Source organism: Convolutriloba macropyga, chromosome 3, assembly GCF_964194025.1.
Source record: "Convolutriloba macropyga chromosome 3, txConMacr16.3, whole genome shotgun sequence".
NCBI classification, from domain to species: domain Eukaryota; kingdom Metazoa; phylum Xenacoelomorpha; order Acoela; family Convolutidae; genus Convolutriloba; species Convolutriloba macropyga.
In genome coordinates this window covers 33,828,727-33,852,848 of record NC_134470.1, presented here as the reverse complement: position 1 = coordinate 33,852,848, position 24,122 = coordinate 33,828,727, and the positions used below count along the sequence as shown (strand labels likewise).

At 36.1% G+C, this 24,122-nt stretch overlaps 1 protein-coding gene across 3 annotated transcripts in view; it reads right to left on the bottom strand.

The window, feature by feature from the left end:
• Window positions 1–24,122, bottom strand: part of LOC142337024 (uncharacterized) — a 175,348-nt gene that overhangs the window by 111,409 nt on the left and 39,817 nt on the right. For all 3 annotated transcript variants that reach the window (XM_075386056.1, XM_075386057.1, XM_075386058.1), the window contains exons 6-8: window positions 12,433–12,655; window positions 3,281–3,374; window positions 836–990 (exon numbers count right to left, since the gene is read on the bottom strand). In XM_075386056.1, the coding sequence (XP_075242171.1) occupies window positions 836–990; window positions 3,281–3,374; window positions 12,433–12,655 (472 nt within the window). The remainder of the gene's footprint in view (window positions 1–835; window positions 991–3,280; window positions 3,375–12,432; window positions 12,656–24,122) is intronic.

Genomic DNA, 24,122 nt, shown 5'->3' with positions numbered 1-24,122 from the left:
ATACTGAATAATCTTTCCAGGGAATATTGAATAAAGCTCCAATCAGAAGCAGCTCAGAGGTCTCGGAGGTCTTATCAGAGGCAGCATGACATAACGTTAAAAGTAAAAGTTTGGCCAATTTCAAAATTAGCATTTTTTTCGATTTTACTATCTTGATGATGCATGAGAGAGAGATTCCAAATGGGATTTCAATTTTTCTTTTATCCGTGGGACCTTTGGGTAATTATAACGATTAAGGAGAAGTTGCAATGTTGCTTTTATGAATTATGTGAATGAAACCTGAGCCGTTTGAGGAATAGGGCAAACAAGAGGTAATTCAAAGCCAAATTTCAATGTAGTGTCAAAAGTCAATGTAGAAATGACTGGAACAAAGGGCCGCATGGCCAGGAGTAGGGCCACAAAAAGCCTGACAAAAGACTTGAAAGTTGTTTGATTCAAATTCACACTTCTTTGTCCAGGACGATCAGAGACGGAATCGAGCCCACAGTAGAATTATCAGAGTTGCATTTGCCGGGACACAATAGTTGCATCTGAGGTAGCTTTGCCAGGCAAAAATTTGATCAGGGACAAATGCGAACACAAAATAATCTTATTACAGTCGATTTTAAAAACACGGAAATCTGAACGCCCGCAAAAGGTCTGGGCAAAGTTTCCCAAATTTCTGGACAATGTTCTGGAACTTTTCAGGAGAGAGCTCATTTTGGCGCAGAGAGGTCTTATCAAAGATGGCTTCCAGCGCACTTCGAGTGCGCGAAAGTCTGACCAGGAGTGGATTACTTCTATCTGAAACCTGAAAATGATCAGTGCTATTGTTAATCTTCGTATGGCCACTTACAGTTTGTCGATAACTTGCTGGAGAGCAGCCTCTCTACTGGTGACCATCTCATCTATCATCGCTTTCCAACTCCCACTCAGCATTCGCGCACAGGCGTTGTCCTCCCACAGTCGTGTCAACAGTTTAGCGTAGTTTTGAGCTCGCTCAATAACAATCTGAAACATAATTGTTCACAATAGCTGATAAAATGTGAAAGATAAAATATGAAAAACATAGCTGACAGACTGCCAGAAAATAGCCGCAATAGCGTTGTAGATCTGCAGTCTCAAAAAACATTACAAAAGACAGATCAAAAAAATTCGTCTTTTCATTGAAGACTGATATGTTATATTCTGATCCAAAATCTGTATAATTTTTGCTGCCTCTATTAGCTTTGAATTGTAAAAAAACCTAGAGAATGCCAATAATAGCCCCAGCTATCGCTGTGCGGCTATTAAACATTTGAATACGTTGCTTTTTGCATTCTAATGATAGTTCACAAGAAAAACACAAGAATACATAGGACACATTACATTTTTCACACTTGGTGTTGAAAATAATAAATTGTGTTCGTGGAGGAAAGAAAGTTGGGACTTTTTAAAAAAAAGTGAATGCCCGAGATGAGGTCCGCTACCCAAGACAGCTATTTTTTGCCAGACGGATTTGAGTCGCGGTAAGTGGGATCCAGACTGTCCAGAGCAAAAACTGGGTATTAACCATACCGACCAGACTTTGGCCAACTTTGGCCAGATCATACATACTTTAGTAGTTGTTTGCCACTCCAAGCCATCGGCAAGACCGAACAGACCGAGAACAGACCATAGGCCGAACCATTGACCAGACCGAACAAACTCTTGCGCAGACCATTGGCCAGAACGAACCGGCCAGACCGAAGAGACCCCATTTTACACTTTGCGTCGAACCCACTCACTGACGCAAAAGCGTCCAATAAAATTTATAAATATTTCGTTTCAATTTTTGAACAAGAATTGAAAATGAATTATTTTTTCAACTTATTGGATAAAAACGTCGATAATAAAAATATTACGAAATTCAAAAACTAATGTGGTAAAGAATTGTAATCAATTAGAAGTAAAGGTTATGCTTGCCATTGATTTCTGTTATTTTGATAAACAATCAATGTAGTGCAAAATTATACGTTTCAAGCAGGACCGGCTCGTCTTTTGGCTGGACCTCTGGGTTTTGGACCTGCGCGTTGTTTCGAACAAACAGACCCAAATATGGGCATTGAGCAGACCAAAAATTCCAAAATGTGGGTTTCAACCAGACTGAACAGACTGGAATGTGGGTATTGGCCAGGCTGACCAGAATGAAATTTGTGTATTGGCAAGAGCTAACAGGACAAAAATTTGGTATTGGCCAGACAAAATATGCTACCTAAATTTTCTCCATGCCAATGAGTTGGGTCGCACGGAGCTCCCCTGTCTGCGATCCACGTCTGTCTCGAAAAAAACTGTCTTTGGTCATGGACCTCATCCTGGACGATTTGGAAATGAAAACCTTAGAGAAATCTGCAACGCACTTTGGGTGGAAAGAGCCCCCCAAAAAACACCAGCACACGGTTAAATCCCCAATTGACTATTAAGAGCTGCGCATTTAGCGCATTAGCCCATGCCTCTCGAGCCATGAATATTCCTTAGCGGCCCATTTGACGTAATATGGAAATATCACAGTTTTAGACCTCGACTTATGAAAAAACAATGCTTGACCCAGATAGGAAACAATTTTAGCTCGAATTTGGTGAACATCTGAATTTTAGCTCGGCTCAAATTATTAACGGCCGACTTTTTCTCGGCATAAATTATTTATGGTCGGCTTTCGCTGACAAATTTTTCTGCTCGATTTTTGTTGGACTCAGGGTATCCGCTCTGGATTTTGGTCAACGTAGTTTATCAAGCTCAACTTTTGATTGCCAAACATTTTCAAGTCGGAATTTTTGCTATTTTCAAATTAAGAGTTAATCAGAAAATCTCTTTTCAAATTATGAGTCTGTTTTTTGCCTCGGAAATTTTACTTGCTGAACCTTGCTTGTCAGCGAGTGTGGTTGGTCTGTTGCGATTCTGGAGCAAAGTTAATCAATCCGAAATTTTTGGTTGTTTCAAAATTGAAATTACTTCATTTTGGAAAGGAACTCCAAAAGTACTAAATTTTATTCATGGCTATATGGCGCAAAGCCATTACAATGAAACCAGTTTCTATAATTCTGTTAGTGTGGCAAATGTAACCCAGTTAAAATTACTTCTTTTTCTTGAGAGTTACAGAAAATTGAGGTTTCGGAAATTGTCTTCAGAACTGTTAAGCTGGACTGCTGCTTCATAATGTACCAAATTTTTGAAATTTGAAAAAAAAGTGGACACATAAAAAGACATTTGTTCGATCCATATTTAAAGAAAATGCCCGACTTATAACTTGTCCGTTAATTCCTAGACCCAAGATGATACTGACTTCTTTGCAGTGTGGACACCTGTAGAGACATTTGGCTCGCATTGCTTCCTTCTCTGCAGCCACGTGAGACTCAAAGTACATGGCAGCTGACATCCTACAAGCAGAACAGTCCATTTATGTTCTTTCCGATACCTTCACAAGAAAGATTTGAAACACGATCAACCAAGAAATTGATCAGATCCACACCTTCATAGGCAAAAAATGTCTGTGTTTTTTCCTGTGCACAATGTAAACAATGTGCAGACCATACACATGCCGAAATGGTTAACGTACAGAACTTAGTGCGCTCAAACCCCAAATTCTTGCGCTCTAAAAAGTACAAAACTTCGCAAAATCATTTTCAGGTTTTCTTCAGCAATTACAATTTTTTGTGCAATTTCAATCGCTCATAGTAGAGTATTTCCAGTCAAACGTAAACTGGATGTACTTGTGCTCAGATTTTTATTCACTCAGAAATAAATATATAAGTGGAACGGTGGCGGTCAAGCAAGCCGATAGGCAAGCAAGCCGAATTTTGAAAATGAGGTCAAGTAAGCCGAAAAAATTTCGGATAAACGTATTTTAAGTTGCCCCTGGCGGGCCGGTGGACGCGCTTCGCGCGCGTCGCGGCTTCGCCGCGATAACCGGTCCGCTATTTCCGGATTACACTCCACAGCGGATGAGAGGCATGGCCATGGACAGCGGTCTGCTGAGGCCCGTACCCACTAGATGTCTGAAAATTGACGCATTTTTGTTTCTTTGGTGCATTGGAGTACATTATGCACTATAATACTACGCGCAGTATTGATTGTAGCGGCTGACAATGTATTATTTCTGATAGATTACATAACTATTACATAACCTTCGGCTTTCTTTTCTGTCGGCTTGCTTGCCTATCGGCTTACTTTGCAATCGCCCTGTTTGCTACTCTTTCTTCGTTGGATTTTTGTCTTCTGTTTGATTCGATCTAGTTTGTTTTCAAATTGAAAATTTAAGCCTGCATTAACACTATGCCCTGAGTTAGGTGGTAAAAGCACAACTCGAGTTATTTTTTTTAGAGATACATTTCTATACGTTACATGTATTGGCTGGTCTTTTCTTCTTGTCGCTCTTTTTGGGCCATTGTAAAATAGTAAATCAGCGCTGAATCACAGTATTTCTCAGTGTGTGTTTTTAGTATGAACAGGTTATGATATAGTCAATTTTTATTCTTTTCAGACGAAAATCACAGTAAAATATCTCTGAAAAAACTGTCATTACTAGCGTGTACCGGCACCAAAACAAAAACAAAACTAGTTACAAGGAATGTGGCTCGCACTTCCCACCACCTTTTGATGCCCAATATGGAAAGCTTTTAAAATACAGGTAGTTTCTACGCAGCAACTAAATAAACTAAAATGGAAAATACTTCCAAAAAAGTGTGAAAATCCTTACGTTCGGCGGTAAGAGCATATCACAAAATGTTTTCGTTTTACGGTTTAATCTTATGAAATTAATAAAATGAGGGATTGTTCTGCAAATAATATGCCGCAAAACTCCTTGTGGAATGCTCTGTTTATGGTGGTTTTTTGTAGATTACATTTTTCATCTCTTACTGAATTTTCCATATAGGGAACCACTTTTTCATCCTTAAACTTTGTAACTAAGTTTTACACATACAATGTATTAAGATAGGAAAAGTGAAACGTGGTTACAAAAGAGTAAATCTACTCGCAAAATTTTTACCGGTAGACGATAGTAATGCTAAGTAGTTCAAAATCCATTTCATGGTTTTCCCTTCACCGTAACAAAAACAGTGTGTGTATATTTTTGACAGCTATTCCTCCAATCAAAACGGTTCGAAAACAATTCAAGGAATCTTATTCAGCAAAAAACTAAAAGACATTTAACTCTCAATTACATCGGTATAGGATTAAAGGGAAATCGGGGTATCAATCACGGTTATAACTTTAATGGTAATATGGGTAAGGTGATGGTTTCAAAGAATCATCAAGAAACTTAGAAGTTTCATTTATTAAAGTTTCAAAGAACAATACAAGAACTTAACTGACGAACTTTGTTGCTATGTCGATAAGTAATGGCCATAAAACTAAACTCTAAATTTCTTTTGGCGCTATCATTATTTTATTGATCTATCAATCATATGTCAGAAGTAAATTCTCCCAACAACAGAAAACTGATTCTCACACCCGCCGAACTCCAACTAATGAAGTCGATTGTACCTCTAATGAAATGTTGGTGAAAATAGAAGATCACTTCACGGATTCGGAACTAAGATCTATTCACATGTCAATCAAGTAAAATATATTTAGCTAATCTAAATTTTCTTTGCATATCTTCGCGTAGATAACTACTATAAATACGAGCTAATTTTTTTTATAATTTCAGGTCCAATTTTAATTTAAAAATCAACTCTTTGAATTCTTTTGACCCGTGTTGTTGACCACGAGAATGGTGTCAAGGCCAACTACAGACAGAGAATTTTTGGATCTACAGAATGCAGAATCAGCTATTGCGTGGATTTTGTCTTTCGTGGCAAATGTCGAGCAGAGAAGAAAAAGGAAAAAATCAACACGGATGGTACTGTACAAGACCTACAGGTAACCAATCTCTTCCTTGATATGTGCGGGCAAGATGCAATTATTAAACTTAGGAGCATAATTAGTCCTAAGATTTTAATAGGCACTCCGTATAAGGACATCAGATTGGCAATTCAAAACTATATTTCACCTAAAAAGAGAGTAGTAACGGCAGAAAGGGCTAAATTTATGTCCGTAATACAAGGTGTAGGGGAGTCAGACGACAATTTCCTAGAACGCCGTAGAGATGAAGCACGCTATTGTGACTTCACAAAACTCAAAACAGCGTCCAACCTCGAAGAAGAGCTGGTAAAAATAATGTTTATCTCAGGTTTGAGGGACCCCGAAGCAGAACTTAGACTACTAGACGGTATTAAATCAAAACCAACAATGTCGATTACTGAATTGACCGAGAGTTTACAGTTCAGAGGTCAGGCAATGGTTTTTGCAAGTTCTTCATCAGGCAATAAGCCTTTTACTGGAAAGAAGAAGTTGGGTTCAATTTCAAAAAGACCTTTCAAAAGCCAAATGAAAAAACTTACGGCTAAAAAAGCAACAATACGTTCACTAGGTGTGGAGATAAGCAACACTCTAATAGACCCTGTCCAGCGCTAATTAGAAAATGCAACACCTGTGAAAAGGTGGGACACTTCTCAAAAATGTGTAGAAGTAAACCCCAGCCAATTTCAGGTAAGTACAATAAACAGAACAGCTTTTGCGAAGAAAATATTTCTTCAGAGCAATAATCTCCATCATCTGAGATGTGAATGTTTTATACTAAAGAACAAATCTTTAGCATGTCTGCTACATGGGAATGTATCTCATTAAATAACTGCAAAGTAAAAATGCAGGTAGACGCATGTGCAGATGGCACTGTAATATCATCAAAAATATGGACTGAGTTTGGTAAATCTAAGTTGGATATTAATATAAGACATCTCGAAGCTTATGATGCTCATCAATTAACGCTTCTGGGGTCCCTTACTTGTGACGTTGAGTGAAACGGAAGCAGGCTCACACAAAAACAACTAGCAGTTGTGCAGTATGGTAAAGAATTTGGGCTACTCGGTAGAGACCTTCTACCCAAGCACGGTGTGAACACAATCACAACCGAGCACCTACCTGCTGTAAGGGGCTACAAAGCTCATGTGAAGCTGATACCAGGATCACAGCCAATGTTTTGCAAAGCCAGAAAAATCCCTCTATCTCTTCAAAACAAGGTCACAGATAAGTTGGAACAAATGGTCAGACAGGTCATCTTTGGACCGGTTCAGCCAGGAGGAGTCACTAATGCATCTCCAGTGGTGTGGCAGAGAGAGAAGAGTGGAGAACTGAGACTTTGCGTGGACTTGAAAGTGCATATCAATGGCAAGGTGATGGATGAGGACTACTCAAAACCAGGCGTGGAGACAATCTCCCACAACCTACATGGGGCCTCATACTTTGGCAAAATTGACCTCTCGGATCCCTATTATCAAATTGAACATGACGAAGAGGCAAAAGTTATATGCACAATCAACACAACTCAGGGACTGTTCAAGAAGTGCCGACTGCCTCAGGGATTGAAAAACTCTTCTTCAAACTTCCAGAATTGCATCGAATCAACACTCAAAGGATTCACAGGCGTTTTGATCGTTCATGACGATGTGTTTTTGTTTGGAACTAATAAGGAGCATTTCGACAAGAGAATGCTTGCAGTCAAGAGTCGACTACTTGAGGAAAATTTTAATGTTAATGAGAAAAAATTTAACTCAAAAATAATCGATAGTGTTAGCTTTTTAGGATAATCCACTTCAAAGGAACAAATAGCACCAGATCACAAATATATTGAAAAAATAAAAAAATGCAAAAAACACCAACTAACAACAAACAACTTGAAACGTTTGTTGAGCTAGCAAGTTTTTACGGAAGAATAATTCCTGATTTTGCAACAAAAATGCTACCCTTAAAAGACAAGTAGCGATTTCTCATGGGGCACAAAGCAACAAAAAACCTCTGAAGACATTAAAAATGAAATATTTGCTAACCCATTTGTACAGTCATACAGTTTACAAAAAGAAGCAACAGTTACTACTGACGCTTCTGAAAAAACCATTGGCGGGGTTTTTCGCAAGAAGGACATCCAGTTATATATGTATCGAGAAAGTTGACACCAGTGGAGCAAACCTACTCAAACATAGAGTACGAAGCACTGCTAATTGTGTTTGTGGTCACAAAATTGAAGCCAATCCTTCTTGGAAGGCAATTTACCATACAAACGGACCACAAAGCACTCAAATAACTCTTTGCACCAGACGAAGAGATCCCGAAGACAGCATCAGCTAGAATCACAAGATGGGCAATAGCCCTAATAGGCTTTGACTATGAGTTGAAGTACACGCCAGGAGAGCAGATACCCCCTGCAGATTCTTTGAGCAGAATGGATTATGACGAAGATGAATCTGACAATGACCGAGTGTGCTTCGCAAGCAATAACATCTACTTCGCTCAGAGTGAGTTGGTGACTCAGGCAGAAATAAAAACCGAACTTGGGATAAACAGACTCTTCCAGTACATAATTAAGCGAATCAAAAGCGGTAATTGGAAACAGTGTTCAGAAGCAAAAAAGCATTCGAACAACAGAAAGATGCACTGACTATACACAATGGAATCATCTTCAGTTGTGTTGTTCCTTTCATTCCACCCAAACTACGTCCCTTGGTTTTGGCAAAAGCGCATGAGACACATCCTGGGACGAATGCAACTGAGGCATCAGTGAGAATGATAGCATGGTGGTTTGGTATTACCCAAGACGTTCAGCATTTTGTTAGTAAACGTAAGAAATGTCAAATGAGCAGGCCTAGCCTGGGAAGAACAGTCTCTGCGTGGCCAGAAGCCGACGTTTGCGAACGTCTCCACGTGGAATTGGATTATGTTAAGGATCAAGGCAATATCTTTGTAATTGTTGACGCGGGTCCAGGCTGGATAGAAGCTTTCCCCGGGTTAAAAACAATATCAGAGACAGTTAAAGAATATCTTAGTCAAATCTTTGCAAGATTCGGAGTACCAAGAACTTTAATATCTGATAATGGTCTTGAATTTGTAAGTGGTGACCGTAAGCAGTGGTGTGAATCACTGGGAATAAAGAAAATGGATTAACCCATCTATCATCCAAGAGCTAATGGACTAGCTGAAAGAGCAGTTCAGACAGTGAAGCGGGCACTCCAAGCATGGAGTCCCAATCTTAATGTGTCATTTAGAGCAATCCAGCAAAGGGCACTGATGACACATCGCAACACCTGAAAGACGAGGAGCAAAACTCCAGTTGATCTCCTGTTGGGACGCAGAGTGAGACTACCAGCAATAGCAGATTTCGACTTGTGCGAACCCGTTTTATTCAAGGCCAATGAAAAGACCAAGACAATTCCTGCTACCTTCATCTTCAGGAATGGATTGAAGACATCTTTCATCTGTACTTCAACCTTCATCTTCAGGAAGGGAAAGAAGACATCTTTCATACAACCCGAAAACTCGACACGGACTATTCTAGTGAGCGGAAACGAAGAGACTGGAAGAGGACAATGTGAAAACAGAACCAGCAGTGGAGGAGACTATATCTCAATCAGAACCAAAACTTCATAACACAGATGTGGGACCCTCACATCAGGAAGAAGCTTCTGCAGCCACATCAGCTGCAGTGCACCAACAACCCGAACTAACAGAGCCTTCACGAACATCAACAAGAAACAGAAAACAACCCGACAGATTTGGAGAACCTATACCCACAAACTTGCTTAAAAAAGGAGGGAGGATATGATGGTTTCAAAGAAACATCAAGAAACTTAGAAGACTTACCTGACGAACTTTGTTGCTATGTCGATAAGTAATGGCCACAAAACTAAACTCAATTCTAATTTTGTTTTGGCGCTATCATTATCTTATTGACCTATCAACCATATGTCACAAGTAAATTTTCCCAACAACAGAAACTTGAACTCGATTGTACCTAGGTCATATATGATTCCCATGAAATGTTGATGAAAATAGAAAATCACCTCAGGGATTCGGAACTAAGATCTATTCACATGTCAATCAAGTAAAATATTTTTTAGCCAATCTGTATATTTTCGCATAGATAACTACTATAAATACGAGCTAAATCTTGTATAATTTCATTTCCAATTTTAATTTAAAATTCAACTTATTGAATTCTTTTGACCCGTGTTATCGACCACGAAAGGTACTATCAATCTAATTTAAATAGTTCAGGCAGTTTTAAATGCGCTAGTTAGTTTTATGATCTGTACTCTTTAGAGTTGTAAATGTTTTATCCATTCCCTCCGAGAAATCTGAAGACCGTTGTTTCTCTGAAGAACTCAAATTTCAATGAAAAGCCCCCTATTTCTGTTCAAAGAGCGCTAGATCAAGTTCCATGTTGAATCAAACGTGTGATACCACTACTCATTAAACACAAACCATAAGTCAAGAACACAAACCAAGTCAAGTGTAATCTTAAGGATAAGATCATCAAGACTATAAAAATTGATTAAAAAGCTGCCTTCTGATTTAAGTGGCAAAATGTGTCCTAAACTTTTGTAATTATATAACCAATTACAGAATAAAAATCAGTTTTGCTCCATTGTATACTGCTCGTCAGTTGTTGTAAGTTTTTATTAAGTTTTCACTTATATCAGCTGTTAGTGCGGATGATTTGATGTGAAAAGACTAAATTATACTTTGACGTAAAAATCACAAATTTTAGTGGCCTATAGTCACATAATTTTTCACTCTGCGGTGTTTTGAGTCAGAGTTTTTCCACCGCCGTGAATCAGCCATGATTCCTCCACCATTGTATCATGGCTGTCCGAAATTGCTCAATTTTGTTTAATTTCCAGTATGCAGTATCTACAAATTCATGTTTTGTCGGACTATAGCCGCACAAATTTTCGAGTTTTACACACTAAAAAAAGTTTAGGTAAATTTACCCTAACAGATTCAAGGTAAATTGTTGTTAGATATCATTAAGGTGCCGTTTACATAAAATTTATCTTAACTTGAGTTAAATAAAATATTATCTTAACCTTGTTAAGGTAAAATTAACTTAATTTACCTGAAATTTTTTACAACGTTCAGCAGTATAAAATTTCACTTTTTAGTAAAATTTACAAACAAATTGTGACGCTTGCTAAAAATAAGTTTGTCTGGAGCAAAAATATACGATTCCAAGCAAAAATGTATTTTGTGAAAGTCTTTAAACAAGTGAGGGTAAATCAAATCAAAGTCGCTTTTGAGTATAATATTTACTCAGAAATGTTTTCTATTAAGCAATGACAAAAATAGGTCCCAAGTAACTACTTTAACTTACTTTAACACACATTAGAATCGCCAGAAATGTTAAGGGCGCACCATCCTAGATTTTATATTATTTTACCTTAACTGTACCTTAAAAATACTCAAACATTTACCCTAACTATTCAGCAAAATTTTCCTTTATTTTTACTTTTAACTTGGCAGATGTTTTTAAGAAGTCAATACTTCCTGCTCCTCCATTGTTCCTTGTTCGGCCATTCGATGGCAGACCGGATTTTGGAGCCCAGGTAAAAAATTTTGGTGCAGTCTCTTCTGGGGAAGAACAGGTCAATTATTATTTATATCAATATAAAGTTGTGAAAACATCCAACTCCCGGGTTGACCACCATAAATCCATCTTAGATAACATATCAAAGTCATGTATGGTGCATATGGTATCTTAGACCATACAGAAAATACAACAAGGTCTCAAATGAAGTATTTTGGATCGCATATTAGGCACAATGTGACAAAATTTGATTTTCTTTTGAATAAATTAAAAACTTTTATGGGGACTTAGACTCCATATCCAAGACCATAGATATCTATGGCCCATAAAAAACCATAAATATTAAAATTAATCCTTAGTTTTTGTATGCTTGAAGGAAAATCATTTATTTTGATAGAGAAAAAAGATTACGGAAAAGAAGGCTAAGAAAAAGAGTGATTGATGTTGTCTTAGATTCCATGTCCCAGACCATAGAAATTTATGGCCCATAGAAGACCATAAACAAAAAAAAATATGCGACCGTTTTTTATGGTAGAAAGAATTTGAATTGAGTTGATAAAGGAAAAACTTTTCCAGGGTCAGATACCATATCGAAGACCATAATGGTTTCTTAGATACCAAATCTAAGATCATACAATTTACCATTTGTGATAATGGAGTGAAAACAATTCATTAGGTTGCAGTTTTCAAATTTTTTGGTTGAAACTTATAAATCTTTGCCAAGATCATATATGGTGTCTCAGATACCATATCGAAGATGATAATAATTTCTTAGATACCATATCCAAGATGATAAAAAAAATTCGAATTGTGAGAAAATCATCAAAAACGTGCTGCTCTATTGAAACTACCTTTTATATGTAAAAATTAAAAAAACATTCCCATGATCATTTATGGCTTCTAAGAAACCATAGCGACATCATACAAGAAATTTTGCCTTGACTTGGACGGAACCATATATGGTTTTTGATATGGTATCTAAGAAGGGTCATCCCGGGTTTAGATGGTCATACAATAAGAGGGGGTTTTCTACCTACTTGTTTTCCAGAGCCAGCGTTTTCTGCTTCTTTTGCCTCTCGGCAAAGTCTCTCTCGCCTTCCTCCTGTGACTTGTAAATCTGGTTTTTGAGGTTTTCAATCACAATCTCCTTATTCTGTACACTAAGCAGCTTGTGCTTCACTCTTCCGACTGTTTCCTCCTGCAAACTAATCATCTTTTTTATATCATCAGTTTGCGTCATCATTTTCTTGTTGAAAATTGCTGAAACATCAGTCAAACTGCTAAGATCTTCGTATTGTCTCAAAAATAGACTATTCGTGCAAAAAAAATCTACCTAAAGTGACATTTCTACGGCAATTTGTTGTTAACTAGGTGCATTTGTGTTGAACCAAACTTCCACTGGAATCAAAATGTTTGCAGAAAAAATTTTGTTTTTTCAAAGATTTTTGGAATCCGAATAAGTGAAACGTGATTCTTACCTCTTCCCTCTCAGCTAGAGGTAATTAGGTAAATTTTTAATGAATAATCGTTTCTTCCCACGTTCCCGCGGTCTTTTCAATGACCATTTTGGATAAAAAATTTCATATTTTATTTTAGGGGCCTTGTTTTATTGACTTCGGTCTTTTCCCGGGTCGAGGTTTGGCGGTGAATTTTCGTAAGAAATGCGATGAAATGCGGTGAAAAAAAATAATTTTCACCGCGTATTTCTTACATCTTTTTGCGGTGAATGCGGTGAATCGCGGTGAATTATTTTTGTTCACCGCGTTCTCAGTATTCTTACAAAAAAGAATCGTCCCTACACGGGTTCGAACCTCTGACCTCCTGCATGCCTTCCATTGCTTATTCCACTGCGCCAACTGTCACTTACTTGTTTGTTATTTCTTGTGAATTTAAATCAGATTGAGTAAACTTTGGAAACCATATGCGGTGAATTTTTGTAAGAAATGCGGTGAAATGTGGTGAATTATTTTTTTTCACCGCATTCACCGCATTCACCGCATTTCTTACATTAATTTGCCATAATAGTCTATGCGGTGAATTTTTGTAAGAAATGCGGTGAATTTGGCGGTGAATTTTTGTAAGAAATGCGGTGAAAAGCGGTGAATTATTTTTTTTTCACCGCATTCACCGCAATCACCGCATTTCTTACGAAAATTCACCGCATTCAACGCATTTCTTACGAAAATTTACCCAAAAACCTCGACCCGGGTTTGCTTCTTAAATAGACCTTTTTCAGAAAACTCCCAAAGAGTTTATGCTGGCCAAATCCAATTCGTTATTAATGCTAGATATCGTTGGACTGAAAAAAAGTACAGCAGCTGCGGTGTAATTGGTGCCAGCAAAAACCAATATTTTCTCTTCAGGTCTGACAAAAGCTTTCTCACAAAGTCATCCCTCAATCAAAAAGTGGGAGATATGAGATATTCATGATAATTATGAAAATTGTAATGAACATTATGAAAAGTTGGTTTTTGAAAAAAAAATGGAAGTTAATATTTTCACCTCTTCTTGTTCCGATAGAGGAAAATAGGCGGGATTGTGATTTTTTATCGCTTTCTCACGGTCCCACGCCATATTGTCATGAGCGTTTTGCCATTAGTTGACTGCATCTTTTTTAGTTTTTCTAATCTGCTGACTTTGGATTGGAACAAGAAGATTTTCTGCGACACATATGTATTTTTTAAATAGTCTTAGTCTGATAATATTTATAGTCAGTTCAATTAGAGCGTAAGGTTAAAATCTGAACTCACAAAAGAGAAGATCCTTTTTCAGATAATCGATTACAAAGGTTTAGAGAAAAACATTTGACAAATTTTAGGTATATTGCGTTGCCGGTTTTTTGACACATCTTGTAATTTTTGTACGTTACTTTTAAGAGCACTATAATTTGATTCTTAAATGTTGATTTTACTTTTGTATTCACTTCAAAATCATAGAGGTTCCACTGTGATCTTTTTAGCTTACATGTTGAGCTTATAATTATCTTATCATATCCCGGGTCGAGGTTTGGTGGTGAATTTTCGTAAGAAATGCGGTGAAATGTGGTGAAAAAAAATAATTTTCACAGCGTATTTCGTACATCTTTTTGCGGTGAATGCGGTGAATCGCGGTGAATTATTTTTTTCACCGCGTTCTCGGTGGCGGTTAATTTTTTTTCACCGCTTAATGCGATGAATTACTTATTTTCAATGCATCTAGCGGTGAAAAAAAATAATTCACCGCTTGAGAGAAAGCGTTGAATTATTTTTTTTCACCGCTAGATGCGGTGAAAAAAAATAATTCACCACTTTCTCCCAAGCGTTGAATTATTTTTTTCACCGCTAGATGCGTTGAAAAAAAATAATTCATCGCATTAAACGGTGAAAAAAAAATTAACCGCCACCGAGAACGCGGTGAAAAAAAATAATTCACCGCGATTCACCGCATTCACCGCAAAAAGATGTAAGAAATACGCGGTTAAAATTATTTTTTTTCACCGCATTTCACCGCATTTCTTACGAAAATTCACCGTGTCTTCTATGAATTCACCCTGTTAACTTTTCTTACCTGAATCAGCGCTTCAGCTGATTTTTTTGTCAAACCAGGCATCATCAGACAGCTCACTGCAGACAATCTCCATCAGCAACAATTTTTTACTGTTCAGCAACTTTTACTCATTTTTTTTAAAATTATTCAAGAGTTTCAAACAAAACCGCTGGTTTTGATTAATTTCCCATTTGAGCCTCTACGCAACAACGCTAGCGCTGTTTTCCTCTTTTCAAAAACCGAAAGAATCAATCAATCAATCAATTATCAAATCGAACAAAATTCAAAGTCGGCAATATAAACAAGTACAATTCGTTCGAAAAACAAACTTCAAAATGAGAAAATCAAAAAGAGACAATGTACAGCTAAAAGGCAAACAACAAATGAAAATGCGAAAATATAACGCAGAAAAGAATTAGAATGTTTCAAACAACCTTGGAATTTCTGCAGTTCAGTGTCCAGTGTTTGTAATTTTTTTGCGCTTTTTTCTTCTTTTTTGAACTTCTCCATTACAAGACGGACTTGGCTTCTGTTCCATTGCTTTTTTACATAAACCTTCTTCATCTCGAATAGTGGCTGCCGTTCAAACCCATTGATTTCAATTTTAATAATTTCCATATAGCACAATTTTCTCGACTTTTTGCGTTGTATTTTTGACTGTGCCAACATCAAGTTGATTTTCCAATCAAAGAAGATCCAACCGTTGAATTGGTTTTGGTTTTTGCGGGCTGTTAGAAATGTCACTGCCACAACTCCCTTGAACACTTTCAAGATGTGTGACTTGGCCGTTTTCATATCCCGAGCAAGAAGACTTTTGAATCGCAACGCAAATCTGTGACGAAATGTCGACTTTTTCTTTTGAACTTTGCACTTAGATTGTTGACATTTCAGCTTCGTTGCGTTCATTCTTTTCTTGAAATCGTCTTTTCTCTTATCATGGCCAATAATTTGGTCCTTTCAGGCGAGGTCACTTCCATAAACAAAAACCTGAAAGTATGAAATAAAAACCAAAATGACTGCTATTTTATACAAGAGAGCACACAAGGTAAAATCCAACAATCTAATAGTGGCACTCAATTTGAACACTCTACCTACACAGGGAATACTTCATGCCAAGTTTCGTTCAAATTGAACAACTTTTTGACCAGATTACATAGACTTGGTTTTTAAATTCGTTAATAGCAAAATTCGCAAATTTCCGTATGAAAACCTAACTTTTTTCCTAGACAAGCTATAGCAAACATTCTTTTTGTTTTACACTCTAGGTACATAGGAGATAGTCCATGCCCAGTTTGATTTGATTTGAATAACTTTTTGACCCGATAAATAAGGCCTATTTTTAAAATTCAATAATCTTAATCTATTCGAAATAATCGCAAATTTCCGTATGAAAAACTAACTTTTTTCCTAGGCAAGCTATAGCAAAAATTCCTTCTGTTTTAGGCTCTAGGCATGCATGGGATACTCCATACCGAGATTGGTTCGATTTGACCAACTCCTTGACCCGATGAAATAGGCCTATTTTAAAATTTATTTATTCGAAATAATCGCAAATTTCCGTATGAAAAGCTAACTTTTTTCCTAGGCAAGCTATAGCAAAAATTTCTTCTGATTTAGACTCTAGATATCCATGGGATACTCAATACCAAGTTTGGTTCAATTTGGACAACTCCTTGACCCGATGAAATTTCTATATTTTTGAAAATAGAATAAGCGAATAATAAGCGAAAAAGTTGATATTTCCGATTGAAATACGAACTTTTTTCCTAGGCAAGCTATAGCAAAAATTTCTTCTATTTTAGACTTTAGGCATCCATGGGATACTCAATACCAAGTTCGGTTCAATTTGGACAACTCCTTGACCCGACGAAACTTCTATATTTTTGAAAATAGAATAAGCGAAAAAGTCGATATTTCCGATTGAAACACGAACTTTTTTCCTAGGCAAGCTATAGCAAAAATTCCTTCTGTTTTAGACTCTAGGCATCCATGGGATACTCAATACCAAGTTTGGTTTAATTTTGACAACTCCTTGACCCGACGAAATTTCTATATTTTTGAAAATAGAATAAGCGAATAATAGGCGAATAAGTCGATATTTCCGATTGAAATACGAACTTTTTTTCTAGGCAAGCTATACCAAAAATTCTTTTTGTTTTACACTCTAGGTACCCATGGGATACTCCATACCGAGTCTGGTTCGATTTGAATAACTTCTTGACGGGATAAAAAATACCTATTTTTCAAATTACTTATTCGAAAAAATCGCAAAGTTCCGTATGAAATACCAACTTTTTTCCAAGCCAAGCTATAGCAAAAGTTCCTTCTGTTTTAGACTCGAGGTATCCATGGGATACTCAATACCAAGTTTGGTTTAATTTGGACAACTCCTTGACCCGACGAAATTTCTATATTTTTGAAAATAGAATAAGCGAATAATAGGCGAATAAGTCGACATTTCCGATTGAAATACGAACATTTTTTCTAGGCAAGCTATACCAAAAATTCTTTTTGTTTTACGCTCTACGTACCCATGGGATACTCCATACCGAGTCTGGTTCGATTTGAATAACTTCTTGACCCGATAAAAAAGACCTATTTTTCAAATTACTTATTCGAAAAAATCGCAAAGTTCCGTATGAAATAGCAACTTTTTTCCAAGCCAGGCTATAGCAAAAATTCCTTCTGTTTTAGACTCTAGGTATCCATGGGATACTCAATACCAAGTTTGGTTTAATTTGGACAACTCCTTGACCCGACGAAATTTCTATATTTTTGAAAATAGAATAAGCGAATAATAGGCGAATAAGTCGACGTTTCCGATTGAAAAACGAACTTTCTTTCTAGGCAAGCTATACCAAAAATTCTTTTTGTTTTACGCTCTAGGTACCCATGGGATACTCCATACCGAGTCTGATTCGATTTGAATAACTTCTTGACCCGATAAAAAAGACCTATTTTTCAAATTACTTATTCGAAAAAATCGCAAAGTTCCGTATGAAATACCGACTTTTTTCCAAGCCAAGCTATAGCAAAAATTCCTTCTGTTTTAGACTCTAGGTATCCATGGGATACTCAATACCAAGTTTGGTTTAATTTGGACAACTCCTTGACCCGACGAAGTTTCTATTTTTTTGAAAATAGAATAAGCGAATAATAGGCGATTAAGTCGACATTTCCGATTGAAATACGAACATTTTTTCTAGGCAAGCTATACCAAAAATTCTTTTTGTTTTACGCTCTACGTACCCATGGGATACTCCATACCGAGTCTGGTTCGATTTGAATAACTTCTTGACCCGATAAAAAAGACCTATTTTTCAAATTACTTATTCGAAAAAATCGCAAAGTTCCGTATGAAATAGCAACTTTTTTCCAAGCCAGGCTATAGCAACAATTCCTTCTGTTTTAGACTCCAGGTATCCATGGGATACTCAATACCAAGTTTGGTTTAATTTGGACAACTCCTTGACCCGACGAAATTTCTATATTTTTGAAAATAGAATAAGCGAATAATAGGCGAATAAGTCGACATTTCCGATTGAAATACGAACTTTCTTTCTAGGCAAGCTATACCAAAAATTCTTTTTGTTTTACGCTCTAGGTACCCATGGGATACTCCATACCGAGTCTGGTTCGATTTGAATAACTTCTTGACCCGATAAAAAAGACCTATTTTTCAAATTAATTATTCGAAAAAATCGCAAAGTTCCGTATGAAATACCAACTTTTTTCCTAGGCAAGCAATACCAAAATTCCTTTCTGTTTTAGACTCTAGGCACCCATGGTATACTCCATACCCAGTTTAGTTCACTTTGGACAACTCCTTGACCCGATGAAAAAGACCTATTTTTAAAATTATTTATTTGAAATAATCGCAAATTTCCGTATGAAATACCAACTTTTTTCCTAGGCAAGCTATACCAAAATTCCCTTTGTTTTATGCTTTAGGTACCCATGGTATACTTAATACCAAGTTCGGTTCAATTTGGACAACATCTTAACCCAATCAAAAACAACTATAGTTAAAATTCGCTAATAACGAAATTCGGAAGTTTCCGTATGAAAAACTAACTTTTTTCCTAGGCAAGCTATAGCAAAAATTCTTTTTCTTCTACTCTCTAACTATACATGGGATACTTAATACCAAGTTTGGTTCAATTTGGGCAACATCTTGACCCAATCAAAAACAACTGTAGTTAAAATTTGCTAAAAACGAAATTCGCAAATTTCCGTATGAAAAACTAACTTTTTTTCCTAGGCAAGCTATACCAAAAATTCTTTTTCTCCTACTCTCTAACTATACAGGAAATACTCCATACCAAGTTTGGTTCAATTTTGACAACTCCTTGACCCGACGAAATTTCTATATTTTTGAAAATAGAATAAGCGAATAATAGGCGAATAAGTCGACATTTCCGATTGAAATACGAACTTTCTTTCTAGGCAAGCTATACCAAAAATTCTTTTTGTTTTACGCTCTAGGTACCCATGGGATACTCCATACCGAGTCTGGTTCGATTTGAATAACTTCTTGACCCGATAAAAAAGACCTATTTTTCAAATTAATTATTCGAAAAAATCGCAAAGTTCCGTATGAAATACCAACTTTTTTCCTAGGCAAGCAATACCAAAATTCCTTTCTGTTTTAGACTCTAGGCACCCATGGTATACTCCATACCCAGTTTAGTTCACTTTGGACAACTCCTTGACCCGATGAAAAAGACCTATTTTTAAAATTATTTATTTGAAATAATCGCAAATTTCCGTATGAAATACCAACTTTTTTCCTAGGCAAGCTATACCAAAATTTCCTTTGTTTTATGCTTTAGGTACCCATGGTATACTTAATACCAAGTTCGGTTCAATTTGGACAACATCTTAACCCAATCAAAAACAACTATAGTTAAAATTCGCTAATAACGAAATTCGGAAGTTTCCGTATGAAAAACTAACTTTTTTCCTAGGCAAGCTATAGCAAAAATTCTTTTTCTTCTACTCTCTAACTATACATGGGATACTTAATACCAAGTTTGGTTCAATTTGGGCAACATCTTGACCCAATCAAAAACAACTGTAGTTAAAATTTGCTAAAAACGAAATTCGCAAATTTCCGTATGAAAAACTAACTTTTTTTCCTAGGCAAGCTATACCAAAAATTCTTTTTCTCCTACTCTCTAACTATACAGGGAATACTCCATACCAAGTTTGGTTCAATTTTGACAACTCCTTGACCCGACGAAATTTCTATATTTTTGAAAATAGAATAAGCGAATAATAGGCGAATAAGTCGACATTTCCGATTGAAATACGAACTTTCTTTCTAGGCAAGCTATACCAAAAATTCTTTTTGTTTTACGCTCTAGGTACCCATGGGATACTCCATACCGAGTCTGGTTCGATTTGAATAACTTCTTGACCCGATAAAAAAGACCTATTTTTCAAATTAATTATTCGAAAAAATCGCAAAGTTCCGTATGAAATACCAACTTTTTTCCTAGGCAAGCAATACCAAAATTCCTTTCTGTTTTAGACTCTAGGCACCCATGGTATACTCCATACCCAGTTTAGTTCACTTTGGACAACTCCTTGACCCGATGAAAAAGACCTATTTTTAAAATTATTTATTTGAAATAATCGCAAATTTCCGTATGAAATACCAACTTTTTTCCTAGGCAAGCTATACCAAAATTTCCTTTGTTTTATGCTTTAGGTACCCATGGTATACTTAATACCAAGTTCGGTTCAATTTGGACAACATCTTAACCCAATCAAAAACAACTATAGTTAAAATTCGCTAATAACGAAATTCGGAAGTTTCCGTATGAAAAACTAACTTTTTTCCTAGGCAAGCTATAGCAAAAATTCTTTTTCTTCTACTCTCTAACTATACATGGGATACTTAATACCAAGTTTGGTTCAATTTGGGCAACATCTTGACCCAATCAAAAACAACTGTAGTTAAAATTTGCTAAAAACGAAATTCGCAAATTTCCGTATGAAAAACTAACTTTTTTTCCTAGGCAAGCTATACCAAAAATTCTTTTTCTCCTACTCTCTAACTATACAGGGAATACTCCATACCAAATTTGGTTTAATTTGGACAACTCCTTGAACCGACGAAATTTCTATATTTTTGAAAATAAAATAAGCGAATAATAAGCGAAGAAGTCGATATTTCCGATTGAAACACGAACTTTTTTTCTAGGCAAGCTATACCAAAAATCCTTTCTGTTTTAGACTCTAGGCATCCATGGGATACTCAATACCAAGTTTGGTTCAATTTGGACAACTCCTTGACCCGACGAAATTTCTATATTTTTGAAAATAGAATAAGCGAAAAAGTCGATATTTCCGATTGAAATACGAACTTTTTTTCTAGGCAAGCTATACCAACAATTCTTTCTGTTTTAGACTTTATGCACCCATGGGATACTCCAAAACGGGTTTGGTTGACTTTGGACAACTCCTTGACCCGATGAAAAAGACCTATTTTTAAAATTACTTATTTGAAATAATAGCAAATTTCCGTATGAAAAACTAACTTTTTTCCTAGGCAAACTCTACCAAAAATTCTTTTCGTTTTACACTCTAAGTAACCATGGTAGACACCATACCAAGTTTGGTTCAATTTGGACAACTCCTTGACCCGACGAAGTTTCTATATTTTTGAAAAAAGAATAAGCGAATAATAGGCGAATAAGTCGATATTTTCGATTGAAACACGAACTTTCTTTCTAGGCAAGCTATACCAAAAATTCTTTTTGTTTTACGCTCTAGGTACCCATGGAATACTCCATACCGAGTCTGGTTCGATTTGAATAACTCCTTGACCCGACTAAATTTCTATATTTTTGAAAATAGAATAAGCGAAAAAGTCGATATTTCCGATTGAAATAAGAACTTTTTTTCTAGGCGAGCTATACCAAAAATTATTTCTGTTTTGGACTTTAGGCACCCATGGGATACTCCAAAACGGGTTTGGTTGACTTTGGACAACTCCTTGTCCCGATGAAAAAGACCTATTTTTAAAATTACTTAATTGAAATAATAGCAAATTTCCGTATGAAAAACTAACTTTTTTCCTAGGCAAAATATACCAAAAATTCTTTTCGTTTTACCTTCTAGGTAACCATGGTATACACCATACCAAGTTTGGTTCAATTTGGACAACTCCTTGACCCGACGAAATTTCTATATTTTTGAAAATAGAATAAGCGAAAATGTCGATATTTCCGATTGAAATACGAACTTTTTTTCTAGGCAAGCTATACCAACAATTATTTCTGTTTTAGACTTTATGCACCCATGGGATACTCCATACCGGGTTTGAATCCCTTTGGACAACTCCTTGACCCGATGAAGAAGACCTATTTTTAAAATTACCTAATTGAAATAATAGCAAATTTCCGTATGAAAAACTAACTTTTTTCCTAGGCAAACTATACCAAAAATTCTTTTCGTTTTACACTCTAGGTAACCATGGTATACACCATACCAGGTTTGGGTCAATTTGGACAACTCCTTGACCCGACGAAATTTCTATATTTTTGAAAATAGAATAAGCGAAAAAGTCGATATTTCCGATTGAAATACGAACTTTTTTTCTAGGCGAGCTATACCAAAAATTATTTCTGTTTTGGACTTCAGGCACCCATGGGATACTCCAAAACGGGTTTGGTTGACTTTGGACAACTCCTTGACCCGATGAAAAAGACCTATTTTTAAAATTACTTATTTGAAATAATAGCAAATTTCCGTATGAAAAACTAACTTTTTTCCTAGGCAAACTCTACCAAAAATTCTTTTTGTTTTACACTCTAGGTAACCATGGTGTACTCCATACCAAGTTTGGTTCAATTTGGACAACTCCTTGACCCGACGAAATTTCTATATTTTTGAAAATAGAATAAGCGAAAAAGTCGATATTTCCGATTGAAATACGAACTTTTTTCTAGGCAAGCTTTACCAAAAACTCTTTCTGTTTTACACTCTAGGTACCCATGGGATACTCCATACCGAGTCTGGTTCAATTTGAATAACTTCTTGACCCGATAAAAAAGACCTATTTTGAAAAATACTTATTTGAAATAATAGCAAATTTCCGTATATAAAACTAACTTTTTTCCTAGGCCAACTATACCAAAAATACTTTTTGTTTTACACTCTAGGTAACCATGGTATACTCCATACCAAGTTTGGTTCAATTTGGACAACTCCTTGACCCGACGAAATTTCTATATTTTTGAAAATAGAATAAGCGAAAAAGTCAATATTTCCGATTGAAATACGAACTTTTTTTCTAGGCGAGCTATACCAAAAATTATTTCTGTTTTAGACTTAAGGCACCCATGGGATACTCCAATACGGGTTTGGTTGAATTTGGACAACTCCTTGACCCGATGAAAAAGACCTATTTTTAAAATTACTTATTTGAAATAATAGCAAATTTCCGTATGAAAAACTAACTTTTTTCCTAGGCAAACTCTACCAAAAATTCTTTTTGTTTTACACTCTAGGTAACCATGGTATACTCCATACCAAGTTTGGTTCAATTTGGACAACTCCTTGACCCGACGAAATTTCTATATTTTTGAAAATAGAATAAGCGAAAAAGTCGATATTTCCGATTGAAATACGAACTTTTTTCTAGGCAAGCTATACCAAAAATTCTTTCTGTTTTAGACTTTAGGCACCCATGGGATACTCCATACCGGGTTTGGTTCACTTTGGACAACACCTTGACCCGATGAAAAAGACCTATTTTTAAAATTACTTATTTGAAATAATAGCAAATTTCCGTATGAAAAACTAACTTTTTTCCTAGGCAAACCATACCAAAAATTCTTTTTGTTTTACACTCTAGGTACCCATGGGATACTCCATACAGAGTCTGGTTCGATTTGAATAACTTCTTGACCCGATAAAAAAGACCTATTTTGAAAATTACTTATTTGAAATAATAGCAAATTTCCGTATGAAAAACTAACTTTTTTCCTAGGCAAACTATACCAAAAATACTTTTTGTTTTACACTCTAGGTACCCATGGGATACTCTATGCCGAGTCTGCTTCGATTTGAATAACTTCTTGACCCGATAAAAAGACCTATTTTGAAAAATACTTATTTGAAATAATAGCAAATTTCCGTATATAAAACTAACTTTTTTTCCAGAGAAGCTAGAGCAAAAATTCTGATTTAT